Source organism: Ursus maritimus, unplaced genomic scaffold (genome assembly GCF_017311325.1).
Source record: "Ursus maritimus isolate PB19 unplaced genomic scaffold, ASM1731132v1 scaffold_28, whole genome shotgun sequence".
NCBI classification, from domain to species: Eukaryota; Metazoa; Chordata; class Mammalia; order Carnivora; family Ursidae; genus Ursus; species Ursus maritimus.
The window spans coordinates 33364250-33378936 of NW_024425341.1; the positions used below are offsets into that span (position 1 = coordinate 33364250).

General features: G+C 39.9%; 1 protein-coding gene across 1 annotated transcript in view; it reads left to right on the top strand.

Moving 5' to 3' along the window:
* TENM3 (teneurin transmembrane protein 3) overlaps positions 1 to 14687 on the top strand; it is a 586425-nt gene that overhangs the window by 459835 nt on the left and 111903 nt on the right. The window contains exon 7 of the mRNA XM_040643363.1: positions 13207 to 13421. Coding sequence (XP_040499297.1) covers positions 13207 to 13421 — 215 coding nt within the window. The remainder of the gene's footprint in view (positions 1 to 13206; positions 13422 to 14687) is intronic.

Below are 14687 nucleotides of genomic sequence, written 5' to 3' on the forward strand. Positions count from 1 at the left end.
TTTTTCCAAGTAAAGGTTCTTGGTATGTATCTCTTAAATACTTATAGTCATGGGGTTGGTGGGGGGGGTCAGGAGGGGACTGTATTTGCAAGACAGAGGAGGTACCTGAAAATCATGGCTTTTAAACTAACTCTGTGATGACCCTGCACTGTCCATACACCGTCGTCCACGACCTCAGCTTTATAAACTATCCAGAGAAGCCTATCACATCATCTCTTTAGAAATTCTAGATTACCACCCTAAAGAGAGCCTTAGAATTCTGAACAAAGCTCACTAGGAGAATTAACTGTGCCAGACATAATGAGACGATTGAGTCACGGCTTCTAAATACAATACTTTTGTTTATGCAGTCCTATTTTACTCTTATATAAATACAATGCTAAGGAACAGCCATGGTGTTAAGACTTCAGGAAACTCCCTGCTTGCTTGTAAGCCCCTTTGAATGGAAGCTTCTAAGTGGTATTTAGTGTATAAAAGAAGAATTTTTATTGTATTGCATGAGACCGTCTTTGCCAATTTTAGAGATGAGAGGTCAGAAGTGTGGGGTCTCAGGCAAAACTCATGGAAGTGGACAGTGGGAGTGGAGAGGTGAGAATGAGGCTTTTCCACTTCTAATACCAGTCTCTTCCAGAAACTAAAATTACTCCCCTGGACCACGGACTTCATTTAGCCTAATGTACTGGAGAGAATGACACGGGCCTCTATTCACATCCTAGCTCCTTCATTTATTTACTTTGTAACCTTGAGCAAGTTACTTAACCTCTTGGAGCCTCAATTTCCTCACACGTAAAGAGGGGCTCGTAATACCCATCTCCTGGCTCACTGACTCCAACAGTCTGGCTGCCCTACTTCATTTCCCTTGCAGTCTCCCCTCCACACTTGTCTACCATTGTTCCAGATCTTCCTGCGGTCCTCAGAACCCCCGCTCTGTCAACAGATGGACTCTTCTATTCAACAACAAATAGAAACCTCCCCGGGAGGTTCTCTTAATTTCTTATAAACAAATCTCCATTCCTCTGCGTATCTGGACCTGCACTTCCACTCCCATTGCCCTGTATTCAAGGCTAATCTTTCATGAGCGCCCTCGATGTATCTTCCAAATTTGCCCACTGTTGACACCTTCCGTCAACATGTGAACGTACGGAGGCCCCTCAATGTTTAAAAAAAAAGCCAAAAAACCCTTGACTGTCCCCCCTACTCCGGCTCTACCCTAATTGTCCCTTCTCCCTTCACATCCAGGCTTCGTGAGCGCAGCCCCTGTATTGACTATACTCATGTCTTCGCCTTCCATGTACTCCTTTCTCATGGCCGTTCTCTACCACGATGCGTTGAAACTGATGGCTTCCAGGGTTATCAGTTGCTAAGTCGGTAGCATCAGTGAATACTCTTCCGTCTTTATCCTATGTGAGTTCTTGGTAGCGTATAATAGTGAATCTATCCCTCCTAATTGAAATGCTCTATTCTCTTAGCTTCTGTGATACTGCATTCACCTTGGCTCTCTTCCTGACTCTTTGGCAGTGATTTCTCGGCTTGTTGAGTTCACTCATCTTTCTCTGCCTGATCCCTCAACATTGCCGTGACTCAGGACTCTGCTCTTTTTTGGAATATGATTCCTCTGGGTTCTCTTATCTGCTCTCCTGGCTTCTGTCACATTCTATATGCTATGTGCTATGTTACGTTCTACATGCTCCCAGATCAATATGTGCGGTATAGATATTTCTCTCTCTCTGAGCTCCAGACATCAACTATGCAAAATCTATCCAAGTCCCTTTGGAACTTCTCCACCTTGATATCTTCCAAGCACCTCAAATGTCACGGGTCTAAAACTGAACCCATCGACTACTTTGGTTCTCTTATTACTGCATAATAGGCCACATCAAGATTCAGTGGCTTAAGAGAACAGTTGGTATCACCTCTCCCGATTCCGTAGATTGACTGGGAAATTCTGGTATTTGTACTTGGGTGTTTTGGTGCAGTTGCTTTCAGATGTCAGCTGGGGCTGTTTGAAAGCCCCACTGAGCTGGAAGTCCAAGATGGCTCACTCCCATGGCTGGCAGTTGGGGCTGTGTGTTGGCTGGAGCTCAACTGTGGCTGCAGACCAGAGCATTCCATGTGGCTTAGGCTTCTCAGAGCACAACAGCTGTTTCTGAAGAGAAGTATCCCAAGAGGGAGCATTCCAAGAGACCCACACAGAAGTTATAAGCCTTCTCACATCCTACGATAGTAGACACTTGAGGATGTCGCTTCCCTTACATCCTGTTGGTCAAAAAAGTCAGTAAGATCAGCCCATATTCATTGGAAGGAGAATTAAACTGTCCGTCTTGTGTGGGTAAATGGCAGGGATTCATTTCACGAGAGCATGTGCGATGGAAGATATTGTGGTGGCCATCTTTTGGAAAACACAGTTGCCGTATCATCTCTCTTTCCAAATTTGTCTCTCCTTCAGGGCTTTTTGGGTCAGAAAATGGCATCATCATTCACCCAGTTCCCTGGGCCAGAAGGTCAGGGGTCATGCCTAGGCTACTCCTACCCTCTTAGTTCCAGGTTCAATGAATCACCTAGTCCTGTCAGTTCTAACTCCACAATATCTCTTGGATCCATCATCTCTCACCTGGATTATGGAAGCCACCTTCTGTCTGGGCCATTATGTCTCTAGTCTTGTTCACAGAGTCTTCAGATACAAATGTGAGATATCCATACCCTGCTTGACCCCCTCCATTGACCTAGACTCTCGTCAGTTGCCTTTAAATGACTTACAAGGCTCTCCACTCTCTGGCTGATCACCGTGCCGTACTCCAATACAGAAACAGTATGGGGGAGAGAAAGTATAGGCTTTGAAGCCAACCTCCTGGTTCCTATCCTAGTTCTGATCATTAATGGCTTTGTTACTTGGGACAAGGTGCATATAGCTTCTTTGGCCTTGAGTTTTCTCGTCATTAGAACAGTCTTAAGGATTCAATGGAAATACTTAAAACAGTATGTAGTACATAATAAATACTTGAAAAATGTTACTGGCTATCACTGTTACCACTTAATGTATGTCTTCTCTGCCAGAGTCTGAGGCACAGATTATATCTGTTTTCCACTGCTCTGTCCCAAGCTCTCAGCACAGTTACAGACATGAAAAGGTGCTCAATTAGTATCTATTACATGAATAGATGAAAGTAGTATGACTAAATGCTATAAAATATATAAAGGGCCCAACACAGTGCCTTGCAAAGCATACACAGAGCAAATCTTGGTAGAGCCTAGTGGTTAAGAATTGAAGCTCTGTCACTTACCGGGTGACTTTACATAAAGGACCTTCCCTAAGCGCCTGTTTCTCCATGTGGTAGTACTGAGGTTGAAATCAAATGATGCATGTGGGCAGCCAGGCAGTGACGGGGGTTTGATACATGTCAATAATTATGAGTTCACTCTTTTTAACACAATTCTAGATCATGCACTTGTAATTTGCAGCTGAATTTTTAAGAAGATACATTTTTTTTTTTTTTTTGGTGCAAAATTGGTGGTTTATTAAAGCACGGGGACAGGACCCGTGGGCAGAAAGAGTTGCTGCATGGGGATTGTGAGCGGTGGCTATACACTATGGGGTTGGGGGAAGGTAAGGAAAAAGGGAGGTTGAGGAAATACTTTCATATGTTAAAGAAGGCTCACAAAATACCAGAGGCCTTGCCATTGTCAAGTTAAGGTTGTTGTTCCCTCAAGCAAGGCATTAACATTAAGATGGTTGGGAACTTCCTGGAGGCTGCAGATTATAAGGACATTTAATTGTATCTACATTCCCTTCCGGAAGTTAGGTTATTGGTAGAAATGCTTCGTTCTTGTAAACTGCTAAAGACATTTGTAAACTGAGGGAGACTTAAGTCTTGCAGGATTGTGGTATCTATGGGTAACTATTTCTTTGTCCTTTAGGGCAGCCAGGCTTGCCTGAGGAATGTCAGGTAAATCCCATGGTTGGGCGGGGGTTGCGGGGTGTCAGTTTCTGCTTTGTCCTCAGCTTGCCTTCTGTTCCCTCATCATTTCCCCCCTGAACAATTTTGACCCTTAAATCTTTAAGGTTGTTGAAGGTGGAAGGTCTCATCTTCTGTAATGTCGTCCTGCTGGATAGGGGCGTAGAGGTGTCCCTACCTATGGGTCAGTATTGGTCAGTTGGGGAATGTATAGGAGAGTTACAAAAGGGGAGGCAGCTGAATCCAACATGGACCATGTCTCCTTGAGTAGAAGGGATTGTCTGTTAGCTGGAAGTTATGGCAGTGAAGGAGTCTTGGCACTACGAAGGGAGACACCAGAAATGACAAAATAAGGTTAACATTGAACGACAAAGAGAGATCTGAATAAAAGATCTTTGATAGTTACCTCTGATCATTTTCCTTCAGTCCGGGAGTTTAAAACAATCACTAAAGGAAAGAGATTATTTAAAGCACCAATTTGAGTACTCATGTCAGGTAGAAACCCAGATATGTTTTGTGGTAATCTGGACTGTATACACAGCATTCTGTTTTTATGCTAGCACCAGTTTCACCTTATGTAGCAGTTAAAAACATCTAATAGCATTCTGTTTCTTAAAGCTGTTTTACATATTCGTATTACCCTAACATTTAATAGAGAAACGCTACTTTGAGTGTCATTTAGGGCTTTGACCATGTACTTAAGAGTTTCCACGTGCCAAACAATATTCTCCAGTCTCACAGAGGTAACAAAGGTAGATGCTAGGTGGTCACCAATGAGACACAGAACATGTCCACTATGGCTTTAAATTTGGAGGGTTAGTAATGGTTTTAATAATGTATCCATGCATCCAGGCAAAACCCAAGAATGCGGTGGCCTATCCAGCGTGGCGGAAGCCGTGGCCACAGATTACAGCTGCATAGCCATCGGGGCCCCGCCAGGAGCCAGTCATATAATACTGCTACATCTTTAAATCGTCATCAAGAATATTCTCTGCAGCAATAATAGAAATTCTTATTGTTAGTTATTTGGATTTTATGAAAGGAATCTTATCCTTAATATTCCTTTGACTGCATAATATTATACGCTTATTTATAGAGCGTATATTCTGTGCCATGCACGGAGCAAGGCTCTGAGACTATAGCAGTGAAAAAAAAAAGATAATCACAGTTGTTCTCAGAGCATGTGAATCGCTAGGCAAAACAGAAATCAAGCAGGCAATTGCAGTGAGTTAGCAAATGCATACATAGTAGGGCACATAGAGGGTACCATGGCAGGGTATTTCAGCGCTACCTTTATGTGGAAGCAACAATTAGACAAATGCCAAAATTTAGCATAGAGTAGTTTGGGATAATATGAGACAAATAAAGGCGATAAATTTTGGGTAGTACAACTCTGGCACATTACTTCTCCAATCAAAAAACAAAACAAAATCCACTCCTTTTGTACAACTTCCAGTTATAAAATAAATAAGTTATGGGTATAATGCATAGCACGGTGGTCGTAGCTAATAATAGTGTATTGGATATTTGGAAGTTGCTATGAGAGATTTTTTTTTAATTTTAGTTAACATGCAGTGCAACCCTGGTTTCTGGAGTACAGTTCAGTGATTCATCACTTACACGCAACCTTTCTCATCTCAAGAAAAAAAGTTGTAATTATGTGCGGTGATGGCTGTTAACAAGATTCATTGTGGTGATTACTTCGCATTGTATACAAATGTCAGGTCATTGTATTGTACTTCTGAAACTGATACGATGCTTTCTGTCAATTATGTATGAACAAAACATTTTTCAACTCCTTTTGTTTGAGTACGAATTTAAAAACTACCTATATATGTGTGTATGTATATATACATATATATATGATTCATCCTGTTTAAACAAAATAATTCAAATGCCTTTAAACTTTACATCATTGTTCATCGTGTATGAATTTTCTCAAATACTGGACGATTTCAAAGAAGTAAATTCTATAGCAAGTTAAAGATTGCCTATGATTTGAAGAAATGGGCTGACAGGGCAGGTGCCTTGCGTTTTATTCAGTATCGTTGACAGTTTGTGTTGTAGTGTGCAGTAATTCCTTAATTAGGTGCCGTATTGATTTTGTTCATTAAGGTACTCATGTTTTCATTCACTTGGCTTGTGATGCTACACTCTGTATCCACAATGTTAAGTTATGTCACGTGGTTGTTTATAAAATGCTATGTTCTCTCAGAGATCTCAAAGTCAGGGTAGGAATCCAGGGTTAAGTCTTAGAATTAGAGGGTGGGCTATTGATTGTCTGTAAATGCCTAACCTTGCTTCCTGACATCTTAATTATTGGTGCGTCTGTGGGACTTCAGATGATAGTATCATTCACCCTCCTCAACAATTGAGTTAGACTTTGACAGGTGGATTTCTGTTCTGCCTTCTGTTTTAATAATTACGGGCTTGTTTGCTCACATCATACGCAGGCAGCAGAGTCATGTAGGGAATGGCAAAATCGTTTTTTGCATCTCTGTTTTTTCTGATATCACAAAATAATTTTCAGACAGATACCAAACCTCCTAATTACCGGTATGATTTAAATATTCCATTTGGTCCTTGTAGCATCTAGGGTTGGTAAATTATTATTCGTACAATATCTCAGAGTTCAAGGCATGGTTAATGTAGTATCTGAAAAATGCCGATTTTACTGAAAAAATTTTCCTAATGCATTTGCCTATAAACGAGGGATCACCTAAGAGGGGGAGGATAACAATAGCTTTGGGGATGTGGCCTCTTTATGTGTTCACACTCTGACAATCGTATTTTAAGACGTTGAGACTGTTGTGACACATACTTACTGATGAAAGGGAAATTCACAGTTAGGAGGTAAAAAGACTGCTACCGGCTCCCACATTCAGACGCAACAGGACACGTTGGAAAAAAATCTTCAAGATGATACCCTATTGTGTTTGAAGACATGGAACACCTCACTCGTACTGTGAAGGCTTTAATTGGTTTGATTCCTAACCTACACGCTTTGAGTGTAGAATAACTACAGGGCACTCTATTGCCCTATTTTTTCCTCCATTTTTCCTCCTTTTTCTCTTGGTAAAACCTACAAACAGCCTTCCCGCGTCCTATGATCATTCCCAGGTTCAGGCTCCGGGGGCTTAAAGATGGAGTGATCTCAGTAAGGGAGGATAGAGAGCACCAAAACTGGCCCTCCTTTGCTTTGCTCTGAAGCCAGAGTGTTCTGGAATTCAGGACATGATGAAAGACATCTGTGTCCAGCCTTTTATCTGGGAGGACTGATGAGCTTCAGAGGAAAAGGTTGCTGGAGTATTTACAAGTTTATCAAACTGTGTCAATGGCTCGCTGACTTCCAGGTGTGGTTCCAATCAATAAAGAGCATTTGAAAACGCTAACAGGAATGACCACACTTGACTTGGCCAAATGAGAGCAGAGCCAGGACTTGAAAAGCAATAGTGCAGAATTTAGAAAGACAAAGCCCCTTCACACAACTACGGTCCCCTGACATTCACCCTGGAGGCTTTAGTGGGAATGTTGCACTAATCTAAGCTGCGGGGTCAGTGGATTTAAGTAAAGGAAAGTCAGCCATGTCCCGCTACATCACTGATTATAAGGAGAGGTCAGGTCTGCGTCTACCTTTTAGAAAAGACACATTGTAAGACTTTAATTCAAAATAAATTCATTCTTTTTTTTTTAAGATTTTATTTATTTGAGAGAGAGAGAGCACATGAGCAGGGGGGGAGGGGCAGAGGGAAAAGGAGGAGCAGACCCCCAGCTGAGCAGGGAGCCTGAGCTGGGGCTCCATCCCAGGACCCTGGGATCGTGACCGGAGCTGAAGACAACTGAGCCACCCAGGCGCCCCAAAATAAATTCATTCTAAATGGTGTAACAATTGGAAGCAAATAGAAGTGGATGGGCACTTGAAAGGGAGAGTCCCATTTCAGAGGAAAAGCTAGACTAAATGCATGATTTTCAAAATGCTTTTTCTTGTGCCTTAAGACAAAATAGGAATACAAATTTAAATTAAATTGTATTTCCTGCAACCATAAGACTTGTAAATGTTTTAAAAACCCGTTTTCTTTTATATGGAATTGTGCTTATAATTATTAGTTGTACACATTTGACTAAAATCAACCTAATTATTATATAAATATATGAACCATATTTATAACTATTAAATATAAAAAGGGAAAATGTATTGAAAATACCTCTCCAAATGAGATGAATGGGGACTTTTCCGAATAGTTCATGTAGTCATGGATGGGTATTAATTATTACAAAAGCAAAGGAAGATGATTCAGTATCAATTTTATTCCTGTTTCTTTTTTTATAAATATAAATATAAGAAATCTTGCTACAAAATAAGCAGATGGGAAGGAAAGGATTTTTTTAGAGTGATGCCGTTCGACTATTTGAAATCCTTATTAGTCATATGTCAAGAATCACGTTGTGATCTATTTCTAAAAGGTGTGTTTAGCGGTCTACAAGCTGTCAACTCCATCGCATTTCTTTGTCAGTCTTATTGAAAGCACAGAACTGACAACTATCTGCTTTCAAAAATATTTGTCACGAAGTCTTCCACATCCACCCATTTCTCAGCTTCTGTGAAGTATACCCATAAAAAGCATTCCCAAGGCTGAGCAAAACACTACTAATTGACCTGTTACTCTTTTACTTAGTGGCTCTGTTTAATCTGTTATACACAGAGTGGTGTGGAAAATCGACCTTCTGTTCATTTTCATTCACCTTTGTTATTATAATAGCTTTTGAATGCTTTTGTTGTATCATATGCTTTAAATACCTCTAACTGTCTCATTTAATTGATGGGTAATACTATATAATTTACTGGCAGAGCTAGGACTCATGAAAATGAAACTTTCTGTCAGAAAAAGTCCGACTTCTTCAATTCAAATAAAGTAATAATACATTTTGTCACAGTCATCACAGTTCTGAACTCCTACTCTAAGCTGATAGTAGAGAGGCAGGGAGAGCATAAGTCCTTGCCATGAGTTTGGCAATTGGATCGAAAAAGGCATCAGAGCCTTTAATATTTCTTACCTTATGGATGTTGTCTTCATAGTCATGAAACTTTTCTGCCAGTGAGAAGCATTCTCTGCGGGTGGTTGGGATGGGTGCTGAGGTCACGAAGCAAACATGTTCTCTCTCCCTCTTGATGTATCAGACTTCAAAACCTACCAACAGTCTTAAATATTCCAATTCTTAATGCCACACTTTGTCCTTGATAGAACTACATACTAGACAGGGAAAGACACTATGCCCTACCTTGCATTTACGGTGTCTCAAATAAAGGAGGCTTCATCAACAAAAATACTTTCAATTTTGCCTTTGTTTGGCCCATTGGAAACTTTATGCTCAAGACGGTGTGTCATAGCGGGGCGCCTGGGTGGCTCAGTCGTGAAGCGTCTGCCTTCGTCTCCGGTCATGATCCCGGGGTCCTGGGATCGAGTCCCATATTGAGCTCCCTGCTCAAAGGGAAGCCTACTTCTCCCTCTCCCACTCCCCCTGCTTGTGTTCCCTCTCTCACTGTCTCTCTCTCAAATAAAGAAATAAAATCTTAAAAAAATAAAAAAAAGACAGTGTGTCATAGTAAGATTCTGAATATGTGAGAGGTATGCCCTTCTGTTGTAAAGGGAGTCTACATATGGAAATTGTTGAGGTTCTAAAAATTAATTCCCTTAAAACAGACTGCTCCTTTCCTCATTGAAAAGCTTCATGAGAAAAGGAAAAAAGGAAGGAAGGGAGGGAGGAAGGAAGGGAGGGAGGGAGGAAGGAAGGAAGGAAGGGAGGGAGGAAGGAAGGGAGGGAGGGAGGGAGGGAAGGAAGGAAAAGAAGGAGTCTTCACGTAGTCTTCATACCTAGGGGTCTGACTCCTGTATTTGAAGACTCGTGGACTAAATGACCTCCATGGACACTTGAAACCTTAGATGCTATGATGTTATGATTAGTCAGTCTTCTTCACTACAGGGGGACAAGAGAACAATTATCCCAACTACTACTGCTCCCATTCAAGCACATCCAATCAACCTTGGTTCTTTTGTTTTACAAAGAAAAGAGCCTTCCTTGTGAGAAAGAGGCATCTGTTTAATTGCTATGGGACTAACTGGATGAGTACATACACATATTGACACAACCCTACGCACACTTATCATTTCTGTGAGAAAAATCTTAACCCTTGAAATCAGTCTATGGAGAAAGCAACAAAGCAAAACCTGAAACCCCACGAGTCACAATTGGATCACTATTTCCAACGCTAATACTTAGGCCAAGATGATGGTTGGGGAAAAAATGTCTTTGATGAGCACCATTTTAGGCTTCCCAGCACTCAAAGCACAGGTACGCTGTAAAGTTGCTAAAAAACCATTTATAGCAGCACTGCATAGGATCAACGCCGTGGAGTAGATCAAATCCCATAAGCTTCAGAAAATAACACGAGAACTTGTTAATAACAACAAAGTATAATGATAGCCTTAGTGATGTACAAACCTGATGAGTGGGTCCAAATATGAACCATTTCCATACTTAAATATGACATGTGTACGAACCAATCTTCGTGTGAAAAAGGACTACTATTTTATTTAGTATTTTAAAAATAGTTTCATGTGGAACTCAACCAAAAGACAAAAACCTGTTAGGAATTTAGTATAAATTATTACTCAAGGAATATCACATTATAGTATACATGGCAGTTTTTAGTTCATAAAAACTGGTCATTTCTTCCTAATAAAAATAAGTATGGGGCACCTGGGTAGCACAGTTGGTTAATCTTCTGCCTTCGGCTCGAGTGGTGTCCTCAGGGTCCTGGGATCAAATCCCGTGTCAGGCTCCCTGCTCAGTGGGGAGTCCGCTTCTCCCTCTCCCTCTGCCCCTTACCCCTCCCCGCTCATGCATGTGCATGCTCTCTCTCTCTCTCAAATAAATAAAATCTTTTTTTAAAAAGTATAGAAAAACCTATAACCTTATATCCTAAAATTGAAAGTCAAGCAGATTCTCTAGTGTGGTTCAATGGGTTTTACCACATCTGATTTTATATGAATTAGACAAATTTATAACTTAGTAATTTAAAATAATATTTTTTAAAATTAAAAGCAAAGATTTTACTGATGATTATATAAGACACATAGTTTTGGAGTTCTGCAGACCTCACCTCACTTTGACTCTTGACTCTACCACTCACTTTGGGCAAGTAATTTACTTCTCTGAGCCTTAGTCTCTTCATCTCGAAATAATATCAACCTCATGGAAGTTTTTGAAATTCAAAACAGATAAAATAGGTGAAACTACCTGACATATCATAGGCTTTCAGTAAAGTTAGTTCCATTTCTCTTTCTGCCCTCTTTAATCTTTTCATTAAAAACTAATTTATGGGGGCGCCTGGGTGGCTCAGTCGGTTGAGCAGCTGACTCTTGATTTCAGCTCAGGTCATGATCTCAGGGTTGTGAGATCAAGTCCCGCATCTTCTGTGCTGAATGTGGAGCCTGCTTAAGGTTCTCTCTTTCCCTCTCAAAAAAAAAAAAAAAAAAAGCTAATTTATGACATATATAGGTGCTAAGTGCAGAGAAACATCCAAAACGTAAAGTAAAATTTGCTCTCAGGTATTTAAAATTCTCTATGAATAAAGAAAGATGTCTGATTAGAGGAAACAAACATAATCTCTGGGTGGTCAGATTATATTTTTTATCTTTGTATTTAGCTCTGTGTTCTAATTTAGCTAAAATGAGTATCTATTACTGTCGTAAAATAAATATTGGATATTTCAATGAATGATGTCATTTTTAATCTATGAGCTGATACATAACAAATTATAAGGGTTACTATAAGCCAATTTTTAATTTTTATTCCCTGGAGCATATTAGATTACTAAATTGTTAGTTAAAGAAAAACAGACCCAGTAGCTGACCATTAACAACTGCCATGGTTAGTTAACATACCCTGCAACATTAGTTTTAGGAGTACAATGTAGTGACTCATCATTTCCATACATTGCCCTGGGCTCATCACAAGTGGCCCCCTTAATCCCCATCACCCATCTCACCCATCCCCTACCCACCTCCCCTCGGGTAACCATTAGTTTGTTCTCTGTAGTTAAGAGTCTGTTCCTTGGTGTGTCTCCCTCTCTCTCTTTCTTTTTCCCCTTTACTCATTTGTTTTGTTTCTTAAATTCCACATATAAGTGAAATCATACAGTATTTGTCTTTCTCTGACTGACTTATTTCACTTAGCATTGTACCCTCTAGCTCCATCCACATCATTGCAAATGGCAAGATTTCATTCTTTCCTGGCTGAATAATAATTCCATTGTGTACACCACATCTTCTTTATCCATTCATCAGTCGTTGGACACTTGGACTGCTTCCATATCTTGGCTGTTGTAAATAATGCTGCAGTGAACGTTGCGGTGCACGGATTCCTTTGAATAACTGTTTTTGTATTCTTTGGGTAAATACCCAGTAGTGTGATTACTGGATCATAGTATAGTTTTATTTTTAACTTCTTGAGGAATCTCCATAGTATTTCCCAGAGTGGCTGCACCAGTTTGCACTCCCACCAGCAGTGCAAGAGGTGAGGGTCAAAAGAAAGAGGTTATGACAGCCTACTTCAATATCTTTATGAGAATCTGAACTTACCCCTCCGTCCCTCCCCTGCATAATGTCCCCACTTACCCCTTCTCGGGCCTCCTTTCCAGCATCTGAGTTTTTATTCATTCTAATGTAGAGTTCGGAGGGAACTACATGAATCCGTGCCATCGATTGGTTTTGTTGTTTGCTTGAAGATTGATTTGTAAATCTCCATAATCCATTCTGCCTTAATTTACACTTTGCAGTGCTATGGTACGTTTAGAAAGGCTGATAAGTAACAGACTTAATCTCTCCCAAGAAATAACAAGACATATATTTGTAAGATAATTACGGTTCAAGTGATCAAGAAAGACTGTAGGTGTGAAAAGACTTTCAGTAATAGGCATACCTTGGGGGAAGTCAAAGGATTTTTACTTAAATATCTTAAAGAATGTGCTAAATCACAATTCATTGAACACCAGTAGCTCACAAAAAAGCTTTTAAAGTGAAAATTCTATGAGAGCATTTCATTTATCAGAGATGGAATGCCTGAGCATTTAGTGAAAAAAAAACTTTTTGAAAGGAAAGCTGTTTTGTTGTTTGAGGCTTTTGGGGGGGGTGTTTGTTGTTACTGTTGTTTTAATTTTTCATTGTTTTTTCAATGGGTCTCTTCCATTCAGGAAAATTAGGTGGATTTACACAAGAAAATAACACCATAGATTCTGGAGAACTTGATATTGGCCGAAGAGCAATTCAAGAGGTTCCTCCCGGGATCTTCTGGAGATCACAGCTGTTTATCGATCAGCCACAGTTTCTTAAATTCAATATCTCTCTTCAGAAGGATGCATTGATTGGAGTATATGGCCGAAAAGGCTTACCACCTTCCCATACTCAGGTAAAAGTCGGCTTTGTTGTCAATAAAATGGAAACTGCTACTTTGCATTTTTAAAGTTATTCTGTTTCTTAAGTTCAGCTGTTTAACTGTTGGACCACTTTCCTATTGATCTTTTACAGTGAAAAGAATTTTGAATGTAGGTTACACTTGAGGTTTTCGAATTAGTAGGAAGAACGGCATTTTCTTCCTGACTGGCATTAGTCGTTATTGACGGATTAAAATGTACTAAAATTTGTGAGTAACTGAATGAATATCGAACATCATCTGAGCACGTAGAAAAACAGCACGGATTTTCCAAGTGTTTTACAAAGATTCTATGAGAATTTCAGAGGATCTTATTCCTTTCATGTAATAGATGCATAGTATTTTCATCTCAAACACTGTATTCACGCTGTTGAAAATATATTGTATTTTTTCTACTTAATGCCAGACTTACGGTTAGTAAAGAAATTATGGGAACATAAACATAAATAGGATGACATGAACTTTTTATCAACTCAAGCCACGATTCCTCAGATAAAGAGGCAAGAGAAGTTTCGTGGATGCCAAGGGTGACCATCTAAGTGTGGTACTCCCGACAATTCAAATACCCTTCAGGCATGCATTCCAGGAACTCTAAAGTCAGTCCGCTTGCATGAAAATACGTCACAGTAACAGTCAAAGAGAGCTGCTATCAGTAATTCTGTAGGCTTTTTCATTATCTAATACTGGATCAGGGTATGTAAGTTGAAAATTGTGCTTTAAAAGAGGTCCCATTGTTGGGACGTCTGGGTGGCTCAGTTGGTTGGGCATCTGCCTTCCTCTTGGGTCATGATCTCTGGGTCCTAGGATTAAGCCCCATATTGGGCTCCCTGCTCAGTGGGGAGTCTGCTTCTCACTCTCCCTCTGCCTCTCATTCCCCCTGCTTCTGCTCTCTCTCTCAAATAAATAAATAAAATCTTAAAAATTAAAAAATAAAAATAAATTAAAAAAATAAGAGGTCCCGTTATGTCTAAGAGAAATTATTTGAATTACCTACTATAAATTTGGAGCTCAGACTTTTCCTAGGGTCAACTATTATGTTAGTCAACACAGGAATTCCAAAAATGTAATAGATAGTTAATTAACATTGACAATTGGATGAGCCTAAGATATATACTTGATAACCACTTTATTTACCCATAGAATTTCATGCAGATTTTAATTGTATTTATGAGATGAGGACTAGAGGATTTCCACGTATGCTTTAGAGTATGTAATTTGGTGGAGAAATGCAGTTTCTGTATC